Here is a 19,458-nt window from a genome sequence, read left to right as displayed (position 1 = left end):
TTTATTTCACATGGCAATATCTGACACGTTTTACGAGCTTAGAGTGAGCGCTTCCAAACGGCAGAGGGTTCTTTTTTGTTCTCGGGCTGTATGACCAACAAATGTGAGAGGCAAATTCGAGTCAAAGATCAAGGTACTGCAGTCTGTTATCGTTAGCTATAGTTCGTGGGTGAAGATTAAGCCCTGGGAGGAGGTGTCAAATATCCCTAGAATGTCAGTCACCACCCCATCAACGTTATCGTCTGGGGACAGGTAAAGTAAAACAAGGTAATCATCAACCGCTGACAGGTAAATATCACAGAGGACAGGGGCTTGTTGTGATCGGGGGCCCAGCCAGCGGAAACAGGCGAGCCAGGCCGGCACCATGTCGAGCTACCGTGACCGATAGCGCTGCTGTTCGGGGGAAGCGCAAGAAACGCCGGCGTGGGGGCGGCTACTGGCGACGGCGTCGCCGTGAACAAAGACGCCTAATCCCCTTCGCCGGTGAGGCTGAGTGCGGCACTTCTAGCTGACTGCGCATTCCTAGGGACCGACGAAGGCGACCCGAGTGGCGGCGATGGGAGCGACGGCAACCGCGGCGCCAACGCACCGCCCGCTTGTACCTAGCGGGGGGGGGGGACACGGCTGATTTGTCCCTTCCACCCACCTGAAGAGGTCACCGGTGTGAGCTGGGGGCCTGGGGAATGTGAACGGTATTTAAGCCGCAAACTGTTGTTTGTCAGGAGCTTCTTCCGTGACCTTTGGTCTCTCCCTGTTTATATTGTAAATAATGTAAATAAACCCACAAATTTACTGCTCCTCCTAAGACTTTCCTCCGTAGTCTGCCCCCTTCATCGCTATGCCGTGAAGACCATGGTCCAGATCCACCAAGCACATCTGGCTACAGATGACCCTATGCAAATTCCAGCTTTCTGCAGAAAATGTTTTCCTTGAAATTCAATAACAGTGGAGCTAAGGTAAAATTTTGACAACTCAAGAAAATGCTCCGTGCTGACCCCTGCCTTATTCTGAAAACATATTTAAAAGAAGTTCACAAAGTGCGATTCGAACCTTGCCTACAAAATTGCCCTCACTTGCTGTAGAGTTTACATTGGGCAGACTGATCGGTGTTTCAATGAACGGACACGCGAACACAACTTGGCAGTAAAAAACAATATGAGAGGTCATCTGTCACATCATTGTAAGAACTGTGAAGAGAAGGGTAAGGGCAAGAAAAAGTGTTTTACTATTCTTTACTTTTTATGACTAGGGTTCAATGCTCGCCGGACGTTCCCTCCTCAGTTTTTTTTTTTTTTTTCCTTCATGGGGGCTTGTAGGCATGTGCCAAAACGGAAGGCGCTGACGTGCACACGACGCGTCGCCCTGGCTACGACCACCCTTCGCCCGTCAGTCAGAACGACGCACCAATGGAATGCCTTCAGCGGAAGCTTTCCGTATAACGTCAAACGAGCCAGAATAAAGGACGAGGACGTTTGCTTGTGGAAGAACGATCGGGCTTTGATTTCAATTTTTACAGCTTTTCGGGGAGCGCATGGCTCTAGTATTTTGCAGAGGTTATCTTTGATGCCTCATCTATGCAGTGGGCTTGTTTTTTAAAAAATTAGGCGTGGCTTAGCTTGGTTAAGCCTGGATATCAGAAGCGAAAAGCAAATCCCAATTGAGAAGTTGTTTCGCCGTCTTCGCTCATCTAGCTACTCTCAGTTGACGCGGCCAAGAGACGCTGTTCAGCTTCCTTTTGACGTCGTATTGCGACGCGTTCCGCCCGGTTTTGTGGCGTTTCGGCCATACGTTTAGCTTTGCGCTTTTCATTCCTTCGCTGCTTTTCGGCCAACTCCCAAGCTAGTACTTCTGGATCGGTAGACTTTCTACAGCCACGTCTGGGTGCTTCTCCTTCCATGGCGAGTGCGAGCGCCTATTCTCTGCCAAGCGCATTTATAGCCCAGTAGCGCGCGGCTGCATCGGAAGGTCAAACGGAGGAGTAGCGCGCGCGGCGTGTGACGTCATTCGGTTTCGCGCTTGCGCAGAACTGGCAAATCTGCGCACCGGCTCACGCGAAGCTCGGCTCCGACCCTCGTAGTGAAGCTTTCCGCTTCGAAAATGTCCAGACCCTAGTCAGTTGCCCTTGAAAGCGCGACTAAGGTGCCCAGTGGCCCAGGGAGCCAGTTATGCGCCTTCCCTTTCTCCGAAATCAATGGAATTTACAAGGCTGTTAATGTCAACGCCAATGAACGCCGGCGGCCTATTGGTAAAATTGGTTTTTGAGGAAACGAAATGGCGCAGTATCTGTCTCGCATATCTCGAGGGATACCTGAACCGCGCAGTAAGGGAAGGGAGGAAGGTGGGAGTGAAAGAAGAGAAAGAGGTTGTCTATTGCTCCAGTGTCACATTTTTGCCAAAACAACGCCAACGCAAGCAGAGTACACCTCTCTATATTGCCATGTAGCTCAAAGCGCTATTGAGGTGTCCATTTACCGAGGGAGCCAGTTATGCGCGTTCCTTTTTCCTTTTGCGACTTTGATCACGACGCCAACGTGCAATGCACAGCGCGAGGTCGTGTTGCGACGATAACATAGTGCTCTCGCGGCCAGCGCAACGATGTTCGCTCCGCCGCGGGTTCAAAACCCATTCGCGGCAAACAGCGAACGATTTTTTCGCGCGCCAGGATTGAAGCAATCTTTCGCTCGATTAGCACCTGCCACAAGTTTTCCGCGACTAAATTGCCCGGCTGGTAAGGTTTCCTTTTGTTTTCGTAGTTCCGTTAAAAACCTACCCGGATATTCTGATGTAAACATTAACAAAGGGGTTGCCACATGGAGCACTTTTGACCTGCTGGCAGTGCACTACAGGGAATCTACTTGCCGTGAGAATATGCTACTTGTGCACTCGATATGAAGCCCACAGCCAGCCATGTACGTACATAGTAAAACCCCGAAAAACTGACATCAGTTCGCTCGCAGTCAGTTTATTCAAAATACCAGTCTACTGGAAAATTTTGGCGCTTCCGTAATTTACAACGCTAATTTCACTGGATAATTATATCAGCCAGCGCGTTGCTGTCCAGATAATTCGCAGACTTTGGTTGCCTCCTCCTGGACCATATGCGTGGGATAACGCCGCGCCGATTCAGCGCCGCTGTTCATCTAAACGTAACATTTTCGGCGGTCCCAAAATTTACCGCTCAACTTTTACAGAGAATTCCTGTAGTGGCACAGTTAATCTAAAGAAAATGTCACAGTACACAACTCTGACTAGCAGCAGGAATGTGCTCGAAAGCACAGCAACCACGTTCTTCACTCTGAACTCTTCGATGCTCACGCGGCGGGTCATGGGAGCGGCGGCGAACTTTACTGCGAGCTGTGCTGTGAGTGGCAGCGAGGTTTTCTGACCCCTACGTTAACTATAAGGCAGACGCCCGAACGTGTTCTGCAGACTCTGGAACCATCTTACGGGAAATTCCGACTACCTTTTCGTACAGTTCAAAGGGCCGCTATATTTCGCTGGTACCAAAGACATTCATTTTGGGACACATTGGTGCAACTTTGGTCATTTTTATCAGGAAGGTGCAGCATGATGTAGGAGTGGAAGCACTGTAAGAGGGAGTAAGCACCTTGAAGCAAAGCACAAAACACGGGAAATATTCACTCGCAAGAGATGCTTGATAAATCGACATTAGACCTTTGAGGACTTTTTCAACAACTCCAAAGAAAAAATTCGATGTGGCTTAGCTTGGTTAAGCCCGGTAATTGCGAAAGCAATATCCGTACCTACGCCATGGTTCAGCTGGTAGTGTAGCTGGTGGTGGTGCTTGTGGTTAGACTTGTGGCGATGCATCTGTTATACAATCCAATGTAATCTAATCTAATCTATTCTAATCCAATCCAATAGAATCCAGTCCAGTCAGGCCGCCGTTCATGTGCACCGCCGTCGCACACGGACGGCGCGAGATCGCGAAGCAATGTTAAGCCGCTGGTGGTTGGCACGGCTACTGCCTTCTAGCGACGTGAGTCGAGCCTAATCTCTTCAGCGTAACGTCACAATCGCGCTCCTAGCGGAGAGCGCAGGAGTTAGGCGCCGGTGGTGGCACTGCCGCGGCTTGCGACGGCGCGAGTCGGTCGCCCTTCTATTCGGCGTGACGTCACAAAGCACCTGTTGCGCTCCTAGCGGAGAGCACAGGAGTTAGGCGCCGGCGGTGGCACCGCCGCGGCTTGCGACGGCGCGAGTCGGTCGCCCTCCTCTTCGGCGTGATGTCACACATGACGTCACACAGAGGTCAACTAAAGGTCAATGGTGGCACCGCCGCGCCAAGGCAAAGGCTGAAAGTGCAAGTAGTAAAGCTTTCGCTTTAAAAACTACTTTGTCACGCAATGGCTGGGTGCTTGAGGAAGAAATGCCACCTGTAAAAATTTGGGGCCTCTGGCAACGTTAATGCACGATGTGCCCTTGCTGTGGCTTAACAAAAGCCAGCTTTAAAAAAAGCCAGGGCACCTCCAAGAACTGGGAAGTTGAAGGGAGAGTGGGTAGTTGGGGTGAGCGGATTAACTCTGACAGACTACCTCGACCAATGACAACTTAAAGGGATGCAGGATCACTTGCATTTGTCTTGTATCAGTATAATGCCATGTTCTAATGACAAAGACTTGCTGAAAAAAAAGCTTTCATAAGCTTTAAAAAAAATTAGGTACAGGTGTTGCCACCCTGGGCAGTTTTCACAAGCTAATTGCTGCAGTGAGTCTCAACACCTTTCCTTGTGGGGATCCCTGAGGCAAGACAACACCGCCATTCACTTCCAAATGCTGATCATGGAGTCCTTTTTGGGCTGGACGTCGCAAGTTTGAATCGAGTGGCAGGAAAATTTTCAACTCGAATTCCGTCGGCAATAAATGCACCATGAAAACATACACATAGCCGGAAGGAGCAGCAGAATCGAATTTTAGTAAAAACAAACTTTGGATGAAGTTGTCCTTGGCGTCCCTTTAGGCTGTACTCTGACCACCCACAAAACAACAAAACCAATGGGTCAGTGCGTGCATGCACGTCATCTACAGTGCGTTGTGCTATTTTCCAAACCAACAGTGACACGTTTAGACGTTCAGTACACGACTGAGTGGCAATCAGTGTTTTATTAATTCAATGAGCCAAGCCGCAGTACTCAAGTGTCCGGAAATCGACAACTGTAAAACAAGTAAAAACACCGTGACCAGTAAAAACATCACACACATTTAGATGCAGATGGACCGTAGGACTGGCTCTTGACTTTGCCGCTGTGCTGGGGGCTACTGCACGGGGAGTCGTCTGCCGGGTCCTGCAATGGAGGCCTCATGCATCGAAGTGCCTTTGAGCCAATGCGCACCCCCAGCTCCCCTCTAGGGTCACATGCGTCAAACTGCTGCACTTCTGTAGAAGCAGGTAAGTACAGCAATTGAAGGGCAACATCGGTGGTTTTTCCAACATTTTGCGTTAATGATCACATCACATTCCGTGGAGTCCCCTGTCTCCAGCACAACAAATCGTTTTTCAAAATACCAAGTAAAACTATTGTAAAGCAGCAAGAACTACAAACCAAAACTTTGTTCATGGCTGGGATGATGCTCTGGCTGACACTGCTATCACGTCAAGACATTATTGAAAGAAAACTCATGTGCAACTAGAAATGACAGCTCTGTTCATAAAATGCCTAATGCGACCTAATACAAGCCTGAAAATTTATCGTTCATTTAATGTTTGTGACGTCGCAAATGCAGTGCTGTCCGTAGTAATCTTCTGAGCCATGGAAATGAAACTTCTGCACGGTTCCCAAACTTTGTGAAACTGATCAGGACGCGGGGGAAAGCCTACAGTAAATGTTATTTAGAAACCTCGGAATCGCCCTACAAGTGTGCTGGCAGTGGCTGTCCAAGCTTCAGAAAACCACTTTTACCTAAACACAGCCACAATGACTTGCCAGTCAGTGCTTGTGTGAAGGTCACAAAAATGGTCTACTTGTGACATTTTTCGCAAAGAGCTGGAAGCTTGTGTGGCAGTCTGTAAAAGTCTCTACATTTGGCTTAAAATAAACCCGGCTTCATATTGAAGACATGTTTTTTTTTAAATTTATCATGCATACAAAGGACTCAAATTATACAAATATGCACTGAGCCACAGATCTCCTCGCTGTGAATACAGTGAAAAATAAACTATGGAGCTGCCTTCACTCACCGTAGCAGTTTTTAATTTAGTTCGAGGTAACAATGTAAAATTCAGGTGCAGTCAGAATGACATTTTTTCCTGCCCACAGAAACTGTTGTGGGCAGGAAAAATGAGAGCAACGAAAGGTTTACCCATGATGCCATCAATATGCAAGAGATATTAGCAGCCATGCACTAGAAGCTAATAGATAAAACTACGTGCGCAACTCATAAACGTAAACCCCCTCAGGAGCCTCGCGTGTGAGCTATGATGATTAGGAGATGCCAGGCAAGATTAACAGATTAAATGATGGGCTAAGTTCGAATTCAGTTTGATGAAAATTCACAACATTGCACTGAATCGAAGAGGCGATGATAATGGCATTGAAAAGACAACAAAACTGTTCGATTTATTTGGAGCCAATTTTTTTTATTCATCACTGAGCTATCTTTAGGTAAACCTTGAAACTGAATTTTTATTGTACATAAAACAAAGTTTCAAGTGCCTAATTTCTCCTACACACTCTCTCCATAACAGTGGCAGTACCTTCTCAGTTTCGCTGCATGCATGCCATCTCTTCACATTGCTGCTACAAATTCCCTGCAGTGAATTTCATCATTTTTTGACTTGGTCAGTGACTAAATATTTTTCACTTCTATGCATGACTAGACAAATTTTTGTCGAATCCTACACTAAATTTACTGCAGTTTCTCACTTCAGAGGCACTTTCTAGGCATCTTGTGATTCTTCCCTAACGATACAACAAATTAACAAAGCTATCAGGGTGTGTTATAGTATTCACTTGATGTTTGTTTGTTAATTGATATCTTAACAATAAGAATAGCTGTTCTGATGTTTTTATAATCATAACTGGTTCCAAATTGTGTAGAGAGGTTAAAAATTCAAATGACTTTTTTTTACAGCAAGACCTAAACAAGATATCACCATGGTGCAATAACTCGGGGATGAGTACAGGTTTTAAAGAACAGCCTGTATATGCACCACTGGAAAGAAAGCATCCTATGGATCTCTTACATCATTAATAGATGAAAACCTCTCTGTGCCTTAATACAGACACTTCAATGTGCTTTTTTTCTGTAGTCACAGTTGGCATTAAAGGGACCCTGAAATGATTTTGATGGTCATATTCTAATGCAACAAATCAGTAGAGGTGGTCTTTCAGAGTATTATGGTCAAATTTAGAACCTCTGCGTGGACCCTATAAACTAGAAATTTTTTTTTAAATTGCTGCTTGCAAGCAATTTGGACACATGTCACCACGCATTCTTAGCTGCCCCTCCACCTCTGACGTAGCATGGAGAATCTGGGAGAGTCTTCTGTTTAGTTTTTGTTCTCTGATGCGTTGGCATGTGTGAATTCAGGATGAAGAAAAGGAGCACCATTTTTAATTGCCGATATCTTCGTGTTAATGAAGCTAGGTTAAAAATTATTTGATGTGTGGTGAGGAGTTATGGAATGCCAATCGCTCGTGTGCTTTTCCTAACCTCAGTAAATGTCGTTTCACGGTCACTTTAAGTAATGCAATGGGTCACCTGTGGCGTAACCCGAATCATTTTTGCTTCAAAAGAAAAGGTTTGGTTTGGTTTTACGGGGTTTTAACGTCCCAGAGTGACTCAAGCTATGAGGGACGCCGTAGTGGAGGACTCCAGCTAATTTCGACCAGCTGGGGTTCTTTATCGTGCACTGATATTGCATAGTACATGAGCATCTAGCATTTCGCCACCGTCGAAATGTGACCACCGCGGCCGGAATTAAACCAGAGTCTTTCAGGACAGCAGCCGAGCACCGCAACCACTGAGCCACTGTGGCAACTTATGAAAGAAAATATGTCTAATCCCAGACCACTGCATCCTGCATCCTGTCCGATATGAGCCCTTACTACCAGGCTGCTACAAGTAAACAGAAAAGAGTGCAGAGCTTGAGCGCCAGTTTTGTCTTCAATGACTGCACAAGGTATTTCGGTGTCGTCGGGGGCCTACTTTAGGAGCACAAACATATTTCGAGGTAAACATTGGCCAGCAGAGACAGGATATGTATAACACCGGAGAATTTTAAGATAATTGTTAGCAAAATAATGAAAAAGCACAGCAGGTTATGGCAAAGTATTTGTTATAAAAGCTGCGAACAGTGCCTACATGTAACAAGCCCACTATACCAGAGTTTCTGGTAATCAGCATTTGAGTGCCATGAATAAAACACCTGAAGCTTCGCTTCTGACCACAATCCTGGTGTGTTGCAATGTTCAGTGAAACAAGGCTATCTGCCCTCGCCCCAAGCACTGGTAGAGCAATTGCAGAAGTATGGAGCTGAGTGGGAGCAAAGGAAAAGCGATTCTCACCGCCTTTCTTTTGCACCGCACTGAGGGAAATTGAGCTGCTCCTTTTTTCCAGAAACACTGCCGAAGACTAGGAAGACCGACATGTGACTGTAATGCAGAACAGTGCATTTGTGTGGCCACGACAGACAGACGCCACCACATGCTCTGTCACTGGCCACTTTCCCGCTTTTGCTTTTTCCCAGGAGCCAAGGCCAAGAGCAGTGGGTACCAGCAAAGTGAGCAGCAACATCCGAGGCATTCATTAAGATAATGAACAGAAGCAAGAATACGGTCGCATTGAAACTGCTGGAAAAATATTTTTAAAAAATTGTAATTAAAGATGTGCAAGTGGTTTGCAGTTTTGCTAGTCAACAAAAAATGGAGTTCTTTGAGGGAAAATTGAACACTATTTGAAGGTTAGGCCTTCGCTCTGAGGTTTGTTTCTACTTCGTTCATTTTGACAGGTTGTGTGTGTGTATACTTCCTACAACAATAGCATGACAGTTTGAGGTAGTGTGGCATCTGTTTGTACAGCCCCTCTGTGTGGCACTTCACAAATCATTGCCAGACAAGATGGTTTACATGGTGGTAACAAGCAAGATCAAGGAAACAATGAGACAAGACCAAGATACTAACATTATGCTAAGGTAACAAATCCATGCATGAGTCAATCTGTCTATAACAGGCTAGTCTTACAAACAGAACCTTTTCCAAAAACTAGAATGATTAACGAAAACACAGCAGGGAGTTAGCTAAAAATAAGTTATTCAAAGATGCCTCCAAATTAAACATTTTTGGGGAGAGTGAAATTCATTACCTGAACAGGCATGCAACTGAGGAGCTTGTTACTAACCTGAAGAAAGGGGTTTCATTTTTCACCAAATTAAAAGGATACCGAGGGTAATTACACCAAATTTTGTTCTCAATAAAAACAGGTTGCTTGGCTCTTCATGGCTATTCATATTTGTTCAGCAGCAAAAGATGCATTTGTTGCTGCGAAAACTCAATTTTGAAATGGAACACATTTTTTCTGCGACTCAATTCATACTCATGATTACAACAACGGCAAGGACTCTGTGACCACAATTCGGCCTTTTCCAGCAGTGCAAGTAGCCTTTTTTCCATTACAACTTGGTAATCTATTGGTACAGGCCAACATGAATTTGTCGCTGATGTGCCCCTTGCATGTGCCCACTGGCATGCACAGTTATTTCTACACACTGCATTCATTTTTGTTGTCCGCAAAAAATCTCCAGCTATAGCTTGCTTGCGTGTACAGAAAACAAATGCACGTCAAATGGCCATGAGTGCTAACGCAGTGCCTAGCCACATGTTTTGTTTGCTTATCTGATGAGTGCTGAACTACAGGTTAGGAGCAGTGCAGCACATAGGATCCGTTGGGTGGCAAACCTATGGGTGGGGACTAAACGTCACACACATTTTGTGAAAGAAATTGATCAGTTTCATCACTGAATGGGTTTATGGGTGTTTTATGTCCCAAAGAGAGACAGGCTATAAGGGACGCTGTAGCGAAGAGCTCCGGAAATTTCGAACACCTGGGGTTCTTTAATTCTTTAACATGCACTGACATTGCACGTGTACACGAGCCTCTAGAATTTTGCCTCCAATGAAATGAGACTGCTGCAGCCGGGATCAAACCTGCGTCTTTAGGGTCACCAGCCAAGCACCATAAACACCGAGCCACCACGGCGGGTTTCATCCACTGAAATCTGCCACATTATTAGTATGCATGCCATGACATGACTCGACCATTTGAGGCAGCCTTTCACAAGTGAAAATGTGCTCGATAACAGTCTCAGAAAATGCACCCTTATAGCAGGATGCAAGAGAGCAGTTCTGTAATGGGAGATGCACACACTACATGCATGTGAGCAGTCACGTGCAGCACAACAGCACAGTGTGGCACATGTTTATTTGCAGCTCAAACACACTAGACACTGTACAGGTCACAGATGCAACAGCCGTGTTAGCACACACAGCCTGTTAGAGAACGCACAGCTGCAATGTTCGAAACACTGCACAGCACAGGAACAGTGGTTACTCAGACATACAAAGACGAGTAGTTACAGAGGTAGTCTGACAGCTGATCACGCATACACAAGAGATGAAGTAAATACCTTCCCTTTGACAGAGAATGCAGCATGTGACAAACTTCCTGTCCACATGTTCACAGCACTGGAAATAGCCGAGTGAGCCATAAGGCACACATTTTCTTCCAGTTACTCATAACAGTGAGCACAGAAACGATGTACAGCACCGCAGGGTGAAAGTTTTGGCATTCGTGCCATGTGGCAGCAGACTAAAATGCAAGTACAGTATATAACATTTTCCTCAACATTTCCTTCTTTGCCAGCTGCCGAAGTGGTGAATGCAGAGCAAAAACAGGAAAATGGACATAGAGACATGAGAGCTCTTTCATGTTTTTGCACTGGGTTCATCAGCTATGTTGCACCAATAAGGCCAATTCGCCACCTTAGTTGAGCTGCCTAGTTTTGCACCAGATTTCATAGTTAGCTGTTCACACGCTGCAATCAGAATACCTGGCTTAGCCATGTACAGTAACTCCACCCTTTGGGTCAGAGCACTACGAAATGACAATAGATATTGTGCGCAAATGCAGGGAGTAGATAAAAACTTGTAAGAACAAGAAATAAGTGACGGCAAAGCAGATTAAAGAATAAGAAATAGTCAAAATTAATCTGGGGCCTTCCAGTATAGTGTGCATTAAGAACCCATTGATCTTCACTCAAGAACATGCCAGCACTGGCCTTAGGAGTCTGCTGCATTTGTTTTTAATTGAATTAAGGCAGCATGGCACCCTGTTCAGTGTCGACGCCTCATTACTTGCTGCAAGGCAGGCCAATGATGCAGAGAGACCATGGAGCATTAGAAACTGAGTGACAGATCCTGTTTGCATGTTAAGTCAGAATGTAAGCAGTTGTCGAAGAAACGCAACTCCCTCATCGAGATAATTGCAGCACAAGACAGCACATCACCTCCACAATACAGGCTACAGAGCACAATACAGCAGATCAACTGCAATGCAAGCAGCTGTGCATGGTAGTCACATAAGACATAGTTTGAGTAATGTGGCTCTGCCCAGCGTACACTGCAGGCAAAGAGCAATGAAGCATTAGGCCCCAGTGGTGATCCCACATCTGGTATCAACTGATGAACAGCAGAGTGCTTTTCAAGTTGGTTCTGCTATCCTTGCTATCAAGGATGGTATCATGCCGTGTACTCCTGCAGCATTCACTTTAGTGTTCTTTCATGTCAACTGAACAGTGAATGGAGCCTTCTAGCAGCAGCTTCCCTATAGAACAATTGCCAGTACACATGTTTCGGGGCCATGCAGGCATGCGAGCAATATGACGGGAGACAAGGAAATTTATTTTTGCGTCTCTATAGGACTGTTTACAGAAAATCTACCTGGATGCCTAAACTAGTTAAGGACTAATTGCTGGAAGCAGAAAAATAAGGTACCCCTTGACATATTGAGATGCCTCGACAAAATCCAATGCTCCCACTGAACATACTTTTCAGCCATACAAGCAGTGCTGCTGAGATGATGCAAAACAGTTATTCTTAGCTCACTAAGCAGGAGCCAACCAGGTTATTAGCCTAGGAAAAGTCAACTGCAATGGTGTTTCGGTTGAAAATGGTGTTCACAATTTACGAGATGTATTCAACACGTTTTGTCTTCTGGGCTGTAGCTTTCCTTTACCAGGTGCTGCAGCTGGATCAAAACACCTCTTGGGGTGACGACGTAACCCATATCATTACAAAGCTGTCACAAGTTCTCAGCCTTTTTTTTTTTTCTACTTTTGTATGGCAAAATGGTGTCAATACATTGCTCACTATGCAATTCTTGTCTCACCCACTGGAGCTTACTTGTAACACAGGCAAATTTACAAATAACACATGTGTGGCAAAAGTAATTTTTTACGTCTACTCAATGTCTCACCGCACCGCAGAACTTCCCCCGGAGTATACTAACAATTAATTCAGCTAAAAATGTTTCCTTACCATTCATGTCATGCTATTAAACAAGTGCAGTCCTGTATCCCGCTCCCACCTCCTGCCATGTCAGGCATCACAAACTTTCACCTGAATGCAGCACCTTCCCATTTCTAACCAGAAAGCTGCAGCCCAGGAAGCACAACACTGCCCCGCAGCAGTTGTGCACACTCCAGGCCAATGGCACGGCATGACTTTGCCAAAGCAAAGTGAACCCCAATCCAGGCTTTTTCTTCCAGGCAGGTGCTTGCATATTAATGCTTATTCGCCCACTCAAGGTTGGTTGGTATGACGAAGATTCTGATGTTTGCAAGTGACAAGGTCATTTATTTTCCTTTTCTGGCCTCAATATGTCAATGCGTATAAAAAGGAAAACAAGACCTGTCCAAATTTTGCGCTGCCAACCTAGCTCTCCTGCTCTAAAAGCATAAAGAAAGCACTGCAGCAGTGCGACATCTGACTGACAAGTCTAAGCACCCAGTTGTGGGGGGACCGCACTGCGACAAGCTGCAAATATTGAGCAGGTGTGGTCAAATTTCATTTTGAATATGATGACATCCGCAGAAAAGTACAAACAGTCCTGCAAAGGGAGGAGTGCTACAGGTTTAAGTAATAAATTATATGCTGGTAGACGTGCCTTTTCTTCAGAAATGAGAATTTTATGTTTCATAAAATTTGCTCCATGTCATCACACGGATTCAAGATAGAATTTTGCAAATACGCAAAGAAAGACAACTATGTTTGCGTAGTCAAATCAAAGCATGCTGACGCAGAGTAGCCTTCAAGGGTAATGTACCGTGTTGACTTGTCATATTAAGTTGCTTTGGATGGTGCTGCTACCCTGTGTCTAACTAGTTAATTTTCTGATGACATTGAGCATGAAGCATTCAGGGGGTTATAGCAGAACCACCTGGTAGAGCAAGCTGCTCATATTACAGGGGTGCCGTTTTTACCACAGAAAGGTACATTTTTGATACAGCAATTCAGATGCATCAGAGATCATGGCTAATAACCACTGAAATCTGACTGCACACCTGAGATGGTCATTCCACTATAAATGCTCCAAGCGTGCTCAAGAAAAAAGCAGGAAGCGCTGCAGGTTAATTGTGCAAAAGAAAAGAGCACAGGCTATGCCCGCAGAGCCTGCTGCAAAGTGTTGTGGCACAAGAGCACTGATTCAGCCCAGGGCCCAACATGAGGTTTGGACAAAGACAGCGCCTGCTCGAGAGGACCTCTGCTCGAGGGGACTGCGCTAGCTGACCTGGCGTGGCACCAGGAAGATGCCATCCTCCCGGGGGACGGGAGGCTGTGCAGGGGGTGCTGTGATGTTACTCACGTTCAGGTTTGAACTAGACCGCATGCCATGCAGTGGGGACGACTGGTTGGTCATACTCCTGAGCGGGCTGATGAAGGTGGACACGGCCCGGCTCAGCCTGTGCTTGGGCGTGGCCACCCGTCGCGTGATGGACAATGCACGCGACAGCTTCTCCCCTTTCTTGGCTGCATACCTGCAGACACAAACACTGCTCTGTACTCATTCGTCTGAAAGCACTGCACGCCAGTGACTAGGCCCAGGCAGGAGTCTAAAGACTCAGCATGGTGCAATGCCTGCATGCTTAAGAAAATATCGATTTGCAGAAAATGGGGGGGACGGGAAAGAGTCCCGATAAACAAGCAGACTGAAAGAGACAAACCCCAGTGATAACTGCATGATATTATGGATGATTCTGTGGAGCTATCCAAATAAATGATATGAAAAGTTGATTTTGAATTGTACACACTCAGCTCATACAGCCGGAACTAGAACTGCCTATACCTTTACGTAAATAGTGTGGTCCACTATAAAAGCAAACACATCTGTGCACAACTGGCTCTGTGCAGTGTGAGCACCGAGGCACAAAGTTTTTAGTCTACTCAAGGAGGGGTCAGTGACCCGTTTCCCAAGTATTTCAACCTAGATAAGCCGAGCACTTTTTCCAGTCCCCTGTCTGGCAGAGAGCTAGGCACTGCACAACTTTCTGGCAAGCAACCACCGGTTTTAACAGTAGACACAGATGGGGAGAGTAGGAACAGGGAGGTCTTTGAAGCGACAGAAACCTTTCGCTTAGTGGCCATCCACTTCGAGCATCTCAAAATCACCTAGGGAGGCACCACTAGCCCTGCTAGTTTTCTGCAGAGTGCCTCAATTATCATGGGTGAGAAGTTCTTATTTGAATTGTAACTTATTTAATGTATGGGCCAAAGCGTACACTTGGGCGCCAATTTATAAGCTAGCATCACTGTTCACGTTATTACATATTATATAATGCATATTACCTTTCAGTGTTAGATATGTGCTGAAATTATCAATGACTTTTTGGACGCTTTTGCTTAAGGCTGTCCTATGACAGATGAATGACACCAGGAAATCATATGAAAATCTAGGGATAGGAGAGAGTGCTGGCATGTGCTTGTGTATTCCTTTTCAGAGAAGAAATTATCACAGGAGATAAAGGTTTCAAACAAAGGGCTGCTTAAAGGTGCACTGAAGAGGATTCTGAACTTGTCTTTTTGCCGCGGGAACTCGATCTACACGTTCCTAGCATTCTTAGAAACTGCAACTTATTGCCCTGTATGGCCGATTTCCCTAATTAAATCGAATTAACGTCCGGCTCCCGCCCTTCTTTTTAAATTCTGCCTCGTACGATGGGCGGAGTCGACCAAAGCGTGAAGTTCCTTTCAGCCAGCTCCGTGGAGGCTTTGCTTTCGCTTTATTTTGTTTTTTAGGTTTCCATGAATAAATAGTTTCATTCGTAGATAATATAGCCGCAAAATAAGCCCGCCGAAATAAAAATACGCGCGGACTATTTGCTACTACGGACTACTACGTATTACTCCGCCGATGGCAGAGCGGCAAGCCGCCACGGGACTGGGTGAAAGGCACTCCACGCGTTGGTTTGGTTTGGTTTATGGGGTTTAACGTCCCAAAGCGACTAAGGCTATGAGAGATGCCGTAGTGGAGGGCTCCGGAAATTTCGACCACCTGGGGTTCTTTAACGTGCACTGACATCGCACAGTACACGGGCCTCGAATTTCTCCTCCAAAGAAATTCAGCCGCCGCGGCCGGGATCGAACCCGTGTCTTTCGGGCCAGCAGCCGAGCACCATAGCCACTGAGCCACCGCGGCGGCTACTCCACGCGTTGGTCGACTCCGCCCACCGTACGAGGCAGAATTCAAAAAAAGGGCGGGAGCCGGCCGTTAATTCGATTTAATTTGGGAAATCGGCTATACAGGGCAATAAGTCAGTTTCTAAGAATGCTAGGAACGTGTAGATCGAGTTCCCGCGGCAAAAAGACAAGTTCAGATTCCTCTTCAGTGCACCTTTAAGGGGGGACGAGGATCTTAAAACTAACTTTTTTATTTATGGCTAGAACCTCATGAAATTTTGCACACACATGTATTTTTCTCTTCTGATTCCAAATATGTAATCATAATTGAGCTGGTGGTCTTAGATCTTACAAAGTCTAGAGTATAATTAGGTAATTTCTTACGGAGCTTTAATGAACTTTCTCATTGCATTTTGTTGCTTTTATTTACATGAATTGATAGCCAGAGAGTTCCCATACCCGATGACATTTTTCGTTTTTCTCTAAAGGCATGTCCTCCTCATATACTATGTCTGGAGTAACAGGTCACAGTATTTGACGCTGCAACTCGTTAAGGTAATTGTAAATTGCTATTTATACATGGCGTAAACAAAAAAAAGTAAGAATGTCATCGGTTATCGAAATTGGCTGGCTGTCAAGTCATGTAATTGAAAGCAACAAAATGCAATCAGAAAGTTCATTAAAGCTCCGTAAGAAATTACCAAATTGCACTCTAGAATTCAAGATAACTTTTGATCTAAGACCACCAGCTCAATTATGATTACATATTTGGAATCAGAAGAGAAATACACACCTGTGTGAAAAATTTCATGAGATTCTAGCCATAAATAAAAAGGTCAGTTTTAAGACCCTCGTCCCTCCTTAATCTGTGCCACATGGGCCAGCGTTTCGAGTAAAAGTTGAAATGCATGCATGAGCGTCCGAATGGCCAAGTACAGGCCATGAGACAAAGCCATAAAGAGCAACACAAAGCATGCGCGAAACAGTGCGAGCACGCTTACTTTAGTGCTTTAGCCAGAGTCGTCTGGAGGGCACCAGGGTCCAAGCCAAGTTCCCGTATGGACATCTTCTTCATAAAAGCAGCCTGGAAGGCAAAAATATGGGCCATGTGTGCAGTCTTAACATGTGCGCAATTTAACACAAGCCAGGGCCATTTCCTTGTGTGAAGTGCTGTTCTTACCCTTAACCAAAGAAATTGCAAAGGAAAAGTACAGCCTGGCTGAGGAAAGAATAGGCTTTCTTGCAGGTTCTTGTATTATTTTCATTAGAAATCACACTACCATGCAACACATCACACCTAAGCTGAATCAGTGCACTTTCTTAGAGTAGGCAATTAAAGAAGAAATATGCTGAAATGTGCAAGTTTATTTGTTGAACACAAATGTTGATGAAAATCGTAGCAAATACTCAAAACATGAAAACAAATTTTAAATCTGAAATGCACAAAACTGTATCCTTTATGATTACATAAACCAAATGGAAAGGACGCACCTGAAAATGGAATGTTCCAGATCAAAATTTAAACTACAACAATAAATATATGCTGGCTTATCCCCTTGAGATGCGAAGCAACCACTGTTTGTTTTTACAGGTATATTGGTGGCAGCAAAAAAGTAACACACATCTGACAAGTGAAGCAAAAGGGGCATGTGATGAACATGCAATAATTCTTTTGCTCGCAGCAGATGACGCAGGATGCCCAGAGTAACAGGACATCCAAGAAATTAGTCCGCACAACTATGTCAAAGCACGTGCTGCCACACTCGCTAGCTAGCATAAGCACAAACACTTGTTACGACAAGAAACAACAACAACAACAAAAAAAAAATGTGGCTAGGCATAGCAGGTTTTATTCTGACTTGTTAAACAGTGAACACAGACATGAGAGAAATGGTTACCATAACTGCACTTGGCCACAGGGCTACATTCCGTGGCCTACATTCTACCCCTCCAGATGAACAACAGCCCAAAATGTAATCTTGCTAAAATTGGGTGGACGAAAGAAGCACCTGTGGCTTCCTCCGTAGCCATTCGAACAAGTTTTGAAAAATTGCAGTCTGTTCTGGATACCCTGTTGTTTGCCACAGTCTGAGTGCTGTCTCGGATCTGCAATGCAGCCATAGGGCAAGTTGCAACGATTAACTGCTGTCTGCTGTTTGCTTTTTTTTTTTGTAATGCAGTTTTTAATGAGGAAGTGCAACCTGAGGTGTCACAGGGGGATTCTCTGTGACGGAGGCTCGACTCGGCAAGATCATGCTGCCTTGGCAATGCACAGGCTAAGCCGACACAACCAACATGAGGCCCCAGTCGATTGCCTACAACAAAAGCCTCAACTCACGTGGTCTGGAGCACTGTAGACCTTGGCCATGTGTTGGCAGAGGGTGGACAGGAAGTCCCGCCAGGGTGCCGATGGCTCAGTCACAAATGTGTACAGGTTCTCACAGGCTTCTGTAGACAGCCGCAGCACCAGACCAAATGCATCTTTCACATCTGCACAGGAATGCGACCACATGTGTCAGTTCCACTGCAGTGGCTGTCCCCCACAGACTCCTGGACAACACACAACACAAGAGGTACTCAACTGCCAACAAAACTGTTTGTTGCAGCAGTGTGGAGGTTTTGGCTGCACGAGGCCCGCACTCAGCTGGCTAGGCTTAGAGAGATGTGGAGCTTCTCCACTTGTGGTGTATGAAGGCTACCGCAGAGGGTTGAATCGTGCTCTCCGCTGAGGGATGAGGGAATGTGTGGAGGGCTGTAACAACCTCTCCTTTTTCACTGTTTACAAGTGGGACAATGGCACAAAGGCATTGTGTTGGCAGGCAACGTAAGCCTGGTGCATGTTGTAACCTGCCCAAGATAGTGGCTTGGACTAGACACGTGTGAACAGGGAAACGGAGATTGAAGAATCCTCACAATGGATATATCTCTGCCAAGCAACAGCACAAAGACTGAAAACGCCAAGGATAAAAATACATTAAGGAACCACACACAAAATTTAAAAACTACAGCTCTTAAAATGCAGAAAACCTTCATTAACCAATACATCTAGGAATACAGGTTGACCGTAAAGTTATTCATGTTGCACACCAAACCCCAATAGGCCCTTCATGCTTAGGAGTTGTAATCATCCAGCCACGGGGAAGAGTTGCTCAGAGAAGTGTTGCGAGAGAGGACATGCGCCCATTTGTTCCCTTCTATTCCCTGGTGACTGGGGCCCATTCCAGGACGTGTAGGTTTTCATGCTGGTGAAGGTAGGTGCTTAGCTGGGCACGGATACGTTGCTGGAGCATGTTGGTGGCGAAAACACAGAGGGCGTACTGGCAAAACACATGATTTGCTTGTACACACTAAAGCAGTCGATCAAAAGCCTTATTCATGCAAGAATGTTTACATGAGCTAGACTGGCCATGTTTCAGTTTGTACAGTCAGGGACAAAAGTCTCCGGACCATGTGTTCCCCTAACAAAGCCGATAGCTCTGCTATTAGTCGGTGGCCGGAGACTACACTTGTGGAGGTAAAAGGTAAATTTTTGTTCTTTCATCTGCACAAGTGCGGTCTCCAGCCACTGTCTAATAGTAGAGCTATAAACTTCGTTTAAGGAACACGTGGTCCGGAGACTTTTGTCCCCGACTGTTCATAAGAATTCTTTATTGGCTAATAAAATGTATATTCTGATTTAGCAATGCACTGTATGGAGTATGGTGTGTTCCTTGACATGCTTTTACTTTTTTGGATTTATCAGCTTTTGCATTGTTGCTAGGCAAAGGTAT

The 19,458-nt window shown here is 45.5% G+C and overlaps 1 protein-coding gene across 2 annotated transcripts in view; it reads right to left on the bottom strand.

Annotated features, from left to right (window-relative positions):
• Nucleotides 1-5,101: 5,101 nt before the first annotated feature.
• pbl (epithelial cell transforming 2 pebble) overlaps nucleotides 5,102-19,458 on the bottom strand; it is a 38,312-nt gene continuing 23,955 nt past the window's right edge. Inside the window, exons 15-18 of one of the 2 annotated variants that reach the window (XM_089543111.1) lie at nucleotides 18,027-18,178; nucleotides 16,690-16,772; nucleotides 13,803-14,049; nucleotides 5,102-5,302 (exon numbers count right to left, since the gene is read on the bottom strand). In XM_089543111.1, the coding sequence (XP_089399237.1) occupies nucleotides 5,210-5,302; nucleotides 13,803-14,049; nucleotides 16,690-16,772; nucleotides 18,027-18,178 (575 nt within the window). In that variant the 3' untranslated portion in view covers nucleotides 5,102-5,209. The remainder of the gene's footprint in view (nucleotides 5,303-13,802; nucleotides 14,050-16,689; nucleotides 16,773-18,026; nucleotides 18,179-19,458) is intronic. The other variant, XM_089543110.1, reaches the window with a different exon arrangement.

This window comes from Amblyomma mixtum, chromosome 5 (genome assembly GCF_055824585.1).
Source record: "Amblyomma mixtum isolate Tamu chromosome 5, ASM5582458v1, whole genome shotgun sequence".
Classification (NCBI taxonomy): Eukaryota; Metazoa; Arthropoda; class Arachnida; order Ixodida; family Ixodidae; genus Amblyomma; species Amblyomma mixtum.
This window is presented reverse-complemented; position numbering and strand designations above follow the sequence as displayed.